The sequence below is a fragment of the Lates calcarifer genome, linkage group LG5 (assembly GCF_001640805.2).
Source record: "Lates calcarifer isolate ASB-BC8 linkage group LG5, TLL_Latcal_v3, whole genome shotgun sequence".
In the NCBI taxonomy this organism is placed as follows: Eukaryota; Metazoa; Chordata; class Actinopteri; family Centropomidae; genus Lates; species Lates calcarifer.
The window spans coordinates 28,494,178-28,506,815 of record NC_066837.1 but is presented as its reverse complement, the minus strand read 5'-3'; the positions used below and the strand labels follow the sequence as shown (position 1 = coordinate 28,506,815).

The window sequence follows — 12,638 nt, the reverse complement described above, 5'->3', positions numbered from 1 at the left end:
GCCATAGCATGAAAGTTAAGTATTCAGATAGCATGTGGGAATTTGTCTGTTTTGGAACAAAAACATAAAAAGACAGATGTGAAAAGATGCATCTTAGTCTTAACAATTACTTTGCTGTGACAGTGTGTGACTATGGTTGAGTCTGTCTCCTGTGTTCTTCTTGCTGGTATTTATGCACTTCAGCCATGAGACTAAAGAAGATCTAACTGATTAACAAAAAGTTGACTCATTTGAGTTGCCTTCAGCTATTGTCAGGCTTTCAAAGCAATAAGCTTCAGGAGCAGCAGCAAGTGGTGCAGCTAGTGTTCTGCAGAATGAAAAAAAGAAGACTGCCCTACATTTTGTTGCTGAGGTTTCTTACAAGATTCACTCTCTTGAAGGTAAAAGTTGTTGGGGCTCTATGCAGCTTAAAAGGAATAGAGCTGCAGAGACTGTTCAGGGCTGAAAAAACAGAGAAAAGATGAATGACAATAATGGAAGAAAATCTTGAGTATGTGGACTTGTTGATATGTGTCTTCTTACATTATAGATTTAATTGTTCAATAACATGTTAACACACGTTTCTTTTCTCACGTAGTCTTGAGGGTTCTGTCAGCCTATTTATTTCCAAGTGAGCTTCATCTACATGTAAAAGTCAACTCAGCTGTGTTAATGTTAGCTGCCACCCCCAGACAGTTAACGACAGGACTGATGGTTTGGGAAAGTACCTCCTGTTGTTGATCAAACACAATGGCTGTAATCCTTGATAACATGCTGTAACTGACACTGTACACTAATAGAGTTCTGGTCAGTGAGTCAGTGTGTACATACACCAACTAAATTCAAGTCTGGGAGTCAAACAAAACAGCATCAACTCTACATAACCTTCAAAAAGGAAGAAGAAATATAAACACACACACACACACACACACACACATGTCAAAGAACTGCTTACAGGTATTTTCAACACCACCTGAAAGAAGCTTTTATTCTCTTACTACCCTTTCATTCCGCTTTGCTTTCATGCTTGTTTTGATCCGTGCCTTCTGTACCAGGCCAAAACAACCATGAGGAAAGCAGTTGGGTGTGGGCAAGTGTGGGCTTGCAGAGCAAAAAGACATGGAGGTGTAGAACTGAAATCAGAGAGCATTGATGGGAAGGACAAACCCTCTCTGTTTCTAACAGCCAAGCTCAGCCTCTCTTCTCATATCAGTTGTTCTGTGGTCTCTTTAGTATGCAGTTAAACTGTCAAAACCTGAACCAAACAGTGAAACTGTGGGCTGTAAAAGCCAAGCAGTGAGCTATAAGACACTCCAAGGCTTCATAGAGACATTTAAAACAGACATTTGATTTATTGTGTAAAAAATAATACTGTATTATATAAATAGATCATATAATACAAATATTGATTGAATTTTACATTTTGGTATTCCACTATTTCAATCTCACACATAACCAATAAATGTGACCACCATTACTCTGGATCATGTACTCACCACTGTCTGCCATATTTACAGATTTTACATTTTACTTTACATTAGCATGACATTTTATTTTCCTTTAAACTGTGCTCTGTAGGTCACATTTGGATTTAATGTTTTCCACAGTGGCTGTTTGGAGATTTGCAACACACATGGTTAAAGAAGAAGCTAAGTAACTAAGTAGCTACATACTAAATACAACAGTAAGTGAATGCATCACTGTTCATTTTCAGCATTGATGCGGTCACCTCAGTAGTATGTTCAGTCTCCATGATGGTGGCTACATAATGTAAGTAAGGTCAGTAACAGTGGTGACAGCTGGCATTATTTAAAGTAACAGAATGTAACTTTGCTGAACAACAGCGCCCTCTGCAGCCATGAGTGGTTATGAATTGTGTTGCGCTCCAAGTCTGAGGGTTAAGCAGTTTTCATGTACAGAAAACAAAGACTAACAAACAAGTAAAAAAGTGGAAGGCAAAAGTAAAGTCACACAGCTTAAAAGCTATTTACCAGCGGCTGATGAAATTACCAGCTGACACACAGCTCGTACAAACACACACAATTTGTGAATGTGCTTGGGGCACTTCAGATGCAGGGCTGTCTACCTGCTTCACAGAAAAGTCAGCCAAAAGTTTACGTAATCAAACAGTGTTGAGACTTTGCCTGACAAGTTAAGGTCAATGATGCGTTACTACAGTGTTACAGAGGAAGTGAAGGTTTTGCTCATACAGCATTTTGAGTTCAGTTTATTTGTATTTGGCCATGTTGCAGCTTATGTAAATGGAAGAGGTTGTACCTCTTCCTCCTTGTCTAAAAATGTATTGAGAAGAGTTTCCACTCAGTAGTGAATACTACATTAGTGATTTTTTTTCTCCTTTCTGCTCAGCGTGAGAGTCTCTACTGCATTTAACTGTCATCAACTGACATACTGACAACTTGCTACATAAAAAAAAAAGCTTTCCAGCAAGTCTTATAAATCACTCTTTACATCACAGATGGACAGATGTCAACCCCAAATGTCTGATCATCAGGCCGAAGTATCAGTGTTTTGTTTAGTATTTATTGCTGGTGCATCATGCTGCACTGACCAGTCACCACCTGTCAATCTCATGCTGTCCAAACCTGTATAAATGATATACATTATTTATATTCACTTGTTAGTGAGATCTCCATTCTAAAACAGCTGGACGACAACAACTGGAAGTATTTTTGTGACTGAAAACACACTTTCTACCTTTTTTTTTTTTTTTAATTTCCACTGAAGACTTTGTGTTGCTCTCGTTTTGGATTTGATTTTGTACATAAGCTATGGAATGGTTATGGCTGTAGACATATTGAAGAGAAGTAGAAAAGAACTTTCACCCCTGAACTCAACAGAGACTGTTCATTCTTCCTTCCAGTGCACACATTCTATTAGTGATTAAGGATTAATACACAGAATTATACATTATTCTTTAACCAGTTACAGTCACTGGATCAGTTACATTCCCAGACCATATTTAATAACTCTGATGACAAAGACAAGTTTGTTTAGGAAACTTTGGCATAAATTGAAATATTTTACAGTATTAAGAAGCTACAAGTCTCTCAACACATTTTACTGATGGTTTAAGTAAACTGGTAGTACAACATCCCCCTCTTGTGTCTCATGTCACTATGACATCCAAATTGAGTATCACTGACCTTGCGGTGTCCTCAAAGTTGTAATGATAAAGCAAAGGTGATGTAATATTAAACATGTAATAACAAAAATGCTGATGTAATAATAAAGATTTAATAATAAAGAAAAGCTGATGTAATAATAAGAGAAAGGGAGGTTGAGTCACAAATTCATTGTGACTGTGAATGGACATTTCACCTGTGGGTTCCAACACTTCACTTTGGTAAGGAATTTAACATAAGTTTAACTTACTGATGGAAAGCATCCAAAACCTAGTCATACACTGATTTATGTACTCTACAAGAAACAAATGTGTTCTACAGCAACAAGTAGCATTCAACCTCCGCACACACACTGTTCCCCAGCAGTGTCTTAGAGATATAATCAACAGACATTGTGATTTTGATATTAAGGGTGACACCTGACAAAGAAGGGTTTAGTGTAATAAAATCTGCTTTTGTATTACTGTTTGTCTCAAGATTCATTCAAAACACATCAAGCTCATGTTCTTATCAAAGCTTTGGTCAAATTCTTTGTTCACTTCATTGGCTTCAAGATTTAACTGATCATGAGCATCAGGTCTGCATATGATCATTACTCTACAGATCTTTCCTTCAGATTGAGCTCCTCGGAAAGGAATGGATCATTGGTAGAGAGGATGGTGATCATGTGTGAACTTGCTTCTGCTCCTTTGTTTCGCACCATGTCGATCACGTGTCCGGCTTTCTCTGCCCTGGGTTTGGCTCTGGCTGCCTCACGCTCAGCATCAGTTAGAACTCCACGTTCCAGGAGTTCATCCAGCAGTTTGTTCAGAACAGGATTAGACACTTGGTCGATGAAGTCTGGCCGAGCCTGTAGCAGCTTCTCCTCTGCTGAGGTGTTGCTCTCTATCCTTGGCTGCTTTTCATCTGGAGAAGGTGGGCCTGAAACAAGAATTTGATTCAACAATCAGCGGCCATATATCGACAGAGACCAGCTAGAAATGAGACGAATTTCAAAAAACACAACTGGTGCACTTCCATGGTAAGGAGACACAGGCTGCTGTGCTAACATCCTTTGCTACACAGGCTATAGAGACATTGTGTCAGTCTGGCTTTAAATTTTTTCCAACTTTCCCAGCCTCTGTGGCACTTGCTTTACTTATGTTTTATCTGAAGCCTGTTATTATTCTTATCTGGAGTACTTGTCATTCACTCTATATAAACACTATACTATATACCCAACATATACTACAAAATTACATCAACAACCCCAAAAATGTAAATTAAAAGAGAGTTTGTCTCAAAGAAGATGTTGAGAAAAGGTCACACATCCATCAAAAAATACAGTGGCTTCACAAGTTATTCAGAGACATTTGTGTTATAGATTTAATGTAAAATAACTACAATTTACATAGACTACACAACAGTAACAATACATGAATACATGCATCTAAAAAATGTATTCATGTACATCATGTGTCTATATGTGTCGCTATTCTCACCACATTTTGAAGAGTACGGTCTAGACCTGCTCTACATGAAAAGTGCTTTGAGATGACTTTTGTTGTGATTCTGCGCTATATGAATAAAACTGAATTGAATTGGAAAAAGTATGCATCACTATTTAAAAATCTCTGCTATACACTGAGTGTTTCTGTCTTTACCAGCCAGATGAAGAACATGCTTCCAGACTTCTATCTGTCTTTGGTCTTTCATCATCACGGTCATTTGTTTTATGCTTTTTGTCAGGATGATCTCAAACGTTGCATGGTAATTTGGTCCATAACCTCCAAAAAACAGGGCACGCTGAAATGAAATTAGGTGATGTTTTAAAAATGTTTAAAATGATTGTACCTGTATTATGTATAATGCTCATATTCATCGTCTGCGGAAGTTGTGTCTGATACTCACCTCAGGCTGTATATGATAGTCCCCTGGGTCACTGTGGACGCTGTAATTTTGAAATTTGTGGAGGTGACACAACGATGGGGCCTCTATGAACTCAGAATCATCATGTTGTGCTTTTACCTTAAGTGATATCAGAACATTTTGTTTTGAGTTTTACAACTTCCAATAATCTAATTCAAAAAGAAGTAAATCTGTTCAGTTTCACATGCCTCTTATCCAGTGCTTTTACGGTGATGACACGTAGACTAAAGATGCATTTCTATGAGTATTTAAGCGTATTGATGGCCACTATAACTTAAGGCTCTACCTCATTCACAGGCACGTTGCTTGCCAGCAGAATGAAATTGATGATGACGATGCCTCTGAATCTTGGTCGCAGGAACACAAGGATACGTCCATTTATTGGTTTGGTCAAGAAGTTCTTAAACCTCTTGATGATGTCCCATACAATGCCAAAGGCAGAGAGGTGAGGGATGTCCACGACCACGTGGGTTTCCGTTATCTCCAGTGGTTGTATGACGCTCATGCCATCATCGGTGATGTGGACAACAGAGAGGCTTTCAGCGACCAGTGCTGTGAATATACAGTAGAATCTAGCATTAGCCACATAACAGTTTCATGTTATTTCCATGTCAAGACACTATGCCAGAATTAAGGTGAAGACAAAAAAGAAAGTTCTATTTTAGGTTGGTTTGATGGGTGATTCCAAGGCACAGTAGTATTCTTACCAGGTTCTGGTTCACAGTGTGGGAGGTACAGCTTAGAGATAGACTCCTGAGGACAACTGATTCTGAACAATGGTCCTCCAGGTACCTTGTTAGCCGGTTGGAGGAGCATGTCATCCCAGATCAAACACTTGTACGTGACCTCCCCTTCATGAGTCACATTGAACACCAGCCCAGTAAAAGAACAATGGAACAGACCTGAACCAGGGAACTTGAACCTGTACAAAACACAGTGATTTAAAGGAAAATACAGATTTATTACAATGTGGATCTTTTTTATTCATTCATTGCGATTAATTAGAACACTATTCTCACTGTGGTAGAATTTAGTGAAATGCATATAAATATTTCCTGAATCACTGTATAATTGGCCTAAAATAATTGTAATAACTCATGGGGATCACCGCAACCTTTGATGCGAGACTATTTAGTTAAGAGGATTGTAGTGTGTTGGTGTTTAAGATAAGCAAACAACTGTTCCTACTGAAATGTGTTACCTGGTGTTTTGTTCAAAACCTGTCACAATCCAAAGTAAGACAATTTACCATTTAACAGTGGGAAAAAGTTAGCGACAAAGAGTGGGATCTTTCACTTTGCAGTCCCTCATCATCACTGCTTTGCTTAAGGACATAAATCTAGGCAAGAAGAGTCTTGGTCAGTGAGGTAACTGAGAACCCAGTGGTCACTCTCACAGAGCTTCAGGAGTCCTTTCTGAAGCCTCAGAAACAGGAGAACCTGCCTAAAGGATGACCATCTCAATCAACCAGGCCTTTATGGTAGAGTGTTTAGATGAAAGCCACTTTGAGTAAAAGGCATGTGAAAGTGCAGTTAAAGTTTGCCAGATGACATTTAAACAATTCTGAGAGTATGAGTAACAGAGATTCTGATCTGATGAGAATAAATTAAACCCTCAGGGCAGAACTCCAAGCAATATACCTGGTGATCACCTTGCTGAAACTTTCCCTATGGTGAGGAATGGTGGTGGCAGCGTCACGCTGTAGGAGTGCTTCTTAGTGGTAGGGACAGGTCTGGTCAGAGCTAAGGGAAGGATGAATGCAGCCAAATTCAGAGAGAAAGAAGCCTGCTCCACGGTGCACATGACCTGAAACTGCTGGAGTGGCCTTAAGACAAGTCTTTGACTGTCCTTGAGTTTATTAGGACTGTCTATTGACTTCGATCAATGTTCTTCCTCTGTATGTTTTGGGGTGAAAAAAACAAACTAGATATGTGTTATAGTTGTGTTTCATCAATCTAGCAAACCTCAGTGTTTTTAATGTGCAAACCTCATGTTAAGTTTCCTTGATACAGATAATAGATCATGTTGCATTTGCATACTTGCTATGAGGAGGCCTGTGCTCTCCTGTCTTACTGTTGATTCATGTTCTGTTAAAGCGTCCTCTAACTAAACCAGAAATTAATGACATTTTTTAAATCTGAAAAAACATGCAGAGGTTAATTATCTTCCAGTCCGAATAGTTTCTGCAGGTTTTCCCTTCAAGCTCCATCCAACATCAACATCAAGAAAGGTCAGACTATAAGCAGCCTGAGAGGAAAACCCAGGACAAAAGTAACCACAGCACCAATCATTCCTGTTTGTTTAGTTTTTTTGCTTTAAGCCATGATAATAAACTAAGGAGACTAACATGAGTGTACCATTTTTAGCAAATCCTCTCATTTCCTAATGTTGATTATGGCAGCTGGGCAATCAAAACAATACCAATGAAAAATCCACTGCAGGATTTAAATCATGAAAACCAAATTACAGTTTGTCACTGGAGGGTAACCTCCAGGAGAGAAAGTCTGTAAATTTGGATTTAATACCAGGGTAAGAACTAACACGTCATTAATTTTTGTCATTGTGAAGCTAAACAATTTAATCTGTGAAGGAGATGTGGCATTTTCTAATAGAAGCTCCTTCATGGATCCTTTGGAGGATTTGTAAACTAAGTTAAAATCCATTTGACTTTCATCAAGTCACACCCCATTTTTTATACCATTTATGACCAGAATGTTTTTTAAGCAGTAGCCATTCACTGTATTTACATTTTGTAATTACTTCTGTTAATATCATTTCGACTATTAGTGGCAATGTCCTCTATTCTCGCACTGGATTGAATTTACCTATCTACGCATTGGGGATTCCCAGGAAACAACATTTTAAAGTTTTTAACCACTTAACCTACACATGGGGACAGATTTGTTGGTATCCTGACAGCGTTCTGAAGCAATGCTTCATTCCTCCTGAAAAGTGATTCAGTTAAAAGTAACGAAAATGTGAGAGAAAATGTGCCACTGTGTAGTTTTGGTATCACTGTGTGCACCACACTGACCATGGGCCAGAGAAAGAAAAGGAGGCGCTGTCTGAGGAGCTCAGAAAGAAAAACGTAGATAACCACCTTAAAGGTAAAGGCTATAAGACCATCTCCAAGCAGCTTGATGTTTCTGCGACTACAGCTGCAAATATTATTAAAAAGTATAAGGTCCATCGGACTGTAGTCAGCCTCCCAGGACGTGGCTGCAAGAAGAAATGCAACCTCAGGTTGATCAGCAGGATGGTGTGGATGGTAGACAAATAGAGAAGGAAAACATCTAAAGTAATTCAAGCTGAACTCCAAGGTCAAGATAAGTCACTATCTGATCACACCATTGTCACCTTTTAGACAACCCTGGGCTCCATGGAAGGAGACCCAGGAGAACTCCATTATTGAAACAATAACATAAAAAAGCCAGAATGGAATTTGCTAAAATGCATGTTGACAAGCTGCAAAGTTTCTGGGAGAATGTCCTTTGGACTGATGAAACAAAACTAGAGCTTTCTGGTAAGTCACATCAGCTTTGTGTTCACAGACAGAAAAAGATTACCATACTTAATGTGAAACATGGAGGAGGTTCAGTCATGTTTTGGCATTCAAGAGAGAAACATACTGTCCAGTGTCAGAAAGCTCAGCCTCAGTTGCAGGTCGTGGGTCCTCCAACAGGATAATGACCCAAAACTCACTGTTAAAAGCACTCAAGAATGGCTGGAAAAAACATTGGGCTATTCTTAAAGGGCCCTCTATGAGCCCTGATCTTAATCCTATTGAACATCTATGGAAAGATCTGATAAATGCAGCGTGCAGAAGGCACCCTTCAAACCTGAGACAGCTAGAGCAGTTTGCTTAGGAAGAGTGGGTCAAAACACCTGTTACCACATGCAGAAATCTCATTGTGAACTACTGTGATTGCTTGTTGGCAGTGACTGCTGCTAAAGGTTGTGCAACAAAATATTAAGGGTCTTCATTAAGGGTTTTTGTCCATGTCATTTTAATTTGGTTTATTATCTAAAATATTCAGTTGAATTAAAAATCAAAAGCAATGTCTATGTTTAACATGGAATGATGACAATGATTGATGCCATTAATTTTTGTCAGTTTCAAATTATTATTTATTATTATTATGGTTGTGGGTTTTCTCTTTCATGGAAGGGTGCAAACAAATTTGTCCACACCTGTATGCTGTCCCTCTCTGCTGTTATTGCAGTCCATGTAGCTCACAGCTTCATCCCTATACCACTGCTCTGCCACCAGTGTCGAGGCTCCATCTAAAGCTTGGCTGCTAATCATCTGGATCTATCCCTATATATCTCTTTAACTAACTGGGTCAGTGTTAAAGACTCAATTAAATAATGTCCCTCCATTCATGCTGTGTTTTTCCTGAGTGAAATGATATTTCTTACCTGTATGACATGCCTACTCTTTCTTTGGTCACCTCAGGTGTGAAGCTTGACCAAGCCTGGAATCCAGAAAGGTAAAATAAAGTTAGTTGTTTGTCCAGTGATACCAGTTTTGTATTGTGATACCAACTGTAGTAAGTGGTGCTATGAGGTGCCATAAGAAATACTCACACTATCCATTTTCAGCTTAAAAACACTGTAGAGAGTCAAAGAGAATCCAACACAAATACTGGGTTGATAGGCTCAGTCAAAGCGGTGTATAAAGTATGAATGAGAGTTTTTGTGTCACCATGAAACACCAGCTGACCAGTTCAGAAATAGTCCTTGGCTCTTTGGTCTGGACAGAAATGCTTGGACAGTTAGAAGTCTTCCCACACCTATGACAGAAAAAATGACTGTTAGCTGAGACATAAAATGTTTCCTGCTGTACCACAGTAATAAGAAATTCTGATCATTCACGCCTTAAAAGTATATGTAGGCTCCACCATTGGAAACGAACAGTGTCAAAGATAAAGGATTGACAAATGCTTTTGTTGACATCTCACAGTCAGATTACAGCTCACTGTTTTTGTATGGGGCTAGAACAGTGACACTGGCATCACATTACATACTGGAACTGCTTTCTCAACCCAACCGGTCGAGGCAGATGGCCGCCCACCCTGGATCTGGTTCTGCTCGAGGTTTCTGCCTTAGAGGGAATTTTTCCTCTCCACTGTCATCTAGTGCTGCTTATATGTCCATCATGAACTCTTTGCCCCTCCCCCCTGAGAGTGAAGACAAGTGACAGTGACAAAAACATCCAAAACATAAAAAAGACAAATCCACAGACTGAGACTGAAAGCACATCATAATGCAAAAAATATCACAATGAAATAAGATGATGACATTGTAAGACTGTAATTCTGTGTTTTATTTCTCAGTGGAGCTTATTTCAGTGCTAATACAACTTTTTTTTTTTTCCAGTACCAGTATTTAAATGCCAGTGTTTCCTTTTCCAGTTTAGGTTTTGTTTCCAGTGTAAGAATTTTACTGTCACAGTTTTAGCTTCATAATTTTGAGGCTAACAACAGGTTTACTGGTCACAGTAAAGGCTTGACTGACTGGTCTCTCACTTCTCTTTCACACAGTTTACCTTGTGGCGTCTGACCTCGAGGTGAATGACGGGCGCGAAACTTTTAAATAACAATGAGTCGTGTTTTTTAACGACACTGACAACATTAGTGTTATAGAAAAAAAATGTGTCACAGAGCAGAGCTGCTTCAGAGTTCTCTCGTCTCTTAACTTCGTCTAACAACCGCACGCTACCGACGCCTGCTATTTCCTGATCGTGTTCTTCCTGCTGTCACACAGGGAGGTTAGGTGACGAGTCAGGGGAGTTCTATAAAGAGCTGTTTTCTTCCTCTTCCTTAGTTTCCTTTCTTCTTCTGCTTCTTCTCGACGTCTAGATGCATCGCGGCACATTGCTGCCTTTCACAGGTTGGGATCAGACTACAGGTAAACCTGCAGCTATATAATTTGAAGCAGGTCAGTTAATGAATGAGGAAATACTGAGTCTTTTTTCCACCTTTTCTAATTTAACAGCTGAATTTTATCTACATTCTATATCACGATGCTGTTTCAAGTCCTGCTCTTCATTGTAGTTCTGGTGAAACAGCAGTTACATAAAACAGGGATTTCATATGCAGCTGAAACTCAGATGAGGTAGGAAGCACTGCATGGCTCCAGCTGATCAGTTTTTTTTTTTTTTTTTTTGTCAAATCCAGTGTTTACAGATACATTCAGGGAATACCTGTACATCACCTGTACATCACCTGTACATCTGACATCTGCTCACTCAATTATTCAGATTTCAAAGTGTAGAAATCCATGCAGAGTAGGAGCTTCAGCTCATGTTCACATCGAACGTCAGAGTGGGAAGGTTGTGATCTCAGTGACTGTGACCATGGAATGATCGTTGGTGCCAGATGAGCTGGTCTGAGTACAGTATCTCTGCAACTGCAGACCTCCTGAGATTTTTTCCACATTGTACTGTAGAGTTCACTCAGAATGTTGCAGTACATAAAAGAATAAATGAAAAGCAGCAGTTATGTGGGTGGAAACACCCTGATGATGACGGAAGTCAGAGGAGAATGGACAGACTGGTTGGACCTGATAGAAAGGCTTCAGTAACTAAGATAACCACTGTTTACAACTGTGGTGAGAAGAGACGCGTCTCAGAATACACAACATGTTGGATCTTGAGGCAGACGGGCTATGGCAGCAGAAGAACCTGCTGGTTCAGAAAGCTGAAGCTGCAGTGGGTGCAGGTTCACCAGAGCAGGGTGGCAGAGGACCGGAGAAACGTAGCCTGGTCAGATGAATCTGGATTTCTGCCGAGGCAGCAGATGGTAGGGTCAGAATCTGCCTTGTGTCAGTTTCTTGGCACACTGTGTTGCTAACCATGTACATCCCGTTATCGCCTCATTTTTACCATCTTCTAATGGCTACTTCCAGTATGATAGTGCACCAAATCACAAGGCAAAAATCGGAAACTGGATTTAATGCATTGTGGACTGGTTAGCACAAACTGCATGAAATTTCTTTGCCGAATGAAAAGTATTGTTTTCTTGTTTATGAATCTTATCTGTGTTGCATGTGGAAAAACACAAAGCCGGAACACATTTTTTATTTTAGAGCTTGTCATAGGTTATTCTGGAGGACAAATTTCAGACTAAAGATCAGGCTTGGTCCTTTTGGAGACAAGGAGATGAAAGCCATGTCTCCAACTGGGAAAAAGCTGGTTGTTTTCCTGTGTTTTGGGGTGGAAAACATGTCCACTAAAGTGCTTCAGATTGGTTCAGATTGTTGTGGATCTCCTCTCTCCTATAGACTTTTATACTAAGGTGTAAGATATCACTACATATGACTACCAAACTCCTTTAACAAAAATAAATAAATGCAAATACCCCCAAAAACACGAGAGCCACTAGAATACTGCTGCCTCAATCAGTTAGCAGTGGTGGAAGCATTCAGATATTTACAGTGTACAATGAGTACAAAAGTACAATACTGGTGTCACACATTTGATGAATGTCTGTTAACAGTAACATAGAGAGGGATATTAGCTGCAGTTCATAAACCCCTCATTGCAAAGAGGAATGCACTTTTGAGAGTTCAGTGTCGTGTGGCCTACGCTGAGAGAACAGCACAGGC

General features: G+C 39.5%; 1 protein-coding gene across 4 annotated transcripts; it reads right to left on the bottom strand.

The window, feature by feature from the left end:
• Window positions 1-2,940: 2,940 nt before the first annotated feature.
• LOC108900116 (NACHT, LRR and PYD domains-containing protein 1a) lies at window positions 2,941-10,808 on the bottom strand. Of its 4 annotated transcripts, none has more exons than XM_051070897.1 (10): window positions 10,579-10,808; window positions 10,058-10,210; window positions 9,754-9,823; window positions 9,618-9,642; window positions 9,450-9,505; window positions 5,738-5,952; window positions 5,317-5,582; window positions 5,013-5,129; window positions 4,766-4,907; window positions 2,941-4,043 (listed from the first exon to the last, which is right to left on the bottom strand). In XM_051070897.1, exons 4-10 carry the CDS (start codon window positions 9,624-9,626, stop codon window positions 3,715-3,717), a joined length of 1,134 nt encoding a protein of 377 aa, XP_050926854.1. In that variant the 5' UTR covers window positions 9,627-9,642; window positions 9,754-9,823; window positions 10,058-10,210; window positions 10,579-10,808; the 3' UTR covers window positions 2,941-3,714. The 4 variants fall into 4 exon arrangements, with proteins under 4 accessions (XP_050926854.1, XP_050926855.1, XP_050926852.1 ...); XM_051070898.1 differs by having other exon boundaries at window positions 10,105-10,210; XM_051070895.1 differs by having other exon boundaries at window positions 9,618-9,823; window positions 10,105-10,210.
• Window positions 10,809-12,638: the final 1,830 nt, after the last annotated feature.

Coding starts and splice junctions, on each gene's coding strand:
- LOC108900116 (XM_051070897.1), bottom strand. Junction 5,130..5,316: donor GCAACGTGCCTGTGAATGAG/GTAGAGCCTTAA, acceptor ATATCACTTAAG/GTAAAAGCACAACATGATGA. Junction 4,044..4,765: donor GCATGTTCTTCATCTGGCTG/GTAAAGACAGAA, acceptor TTCTTGTTTCAG/GCCCACCTTCTCCAGATGAA.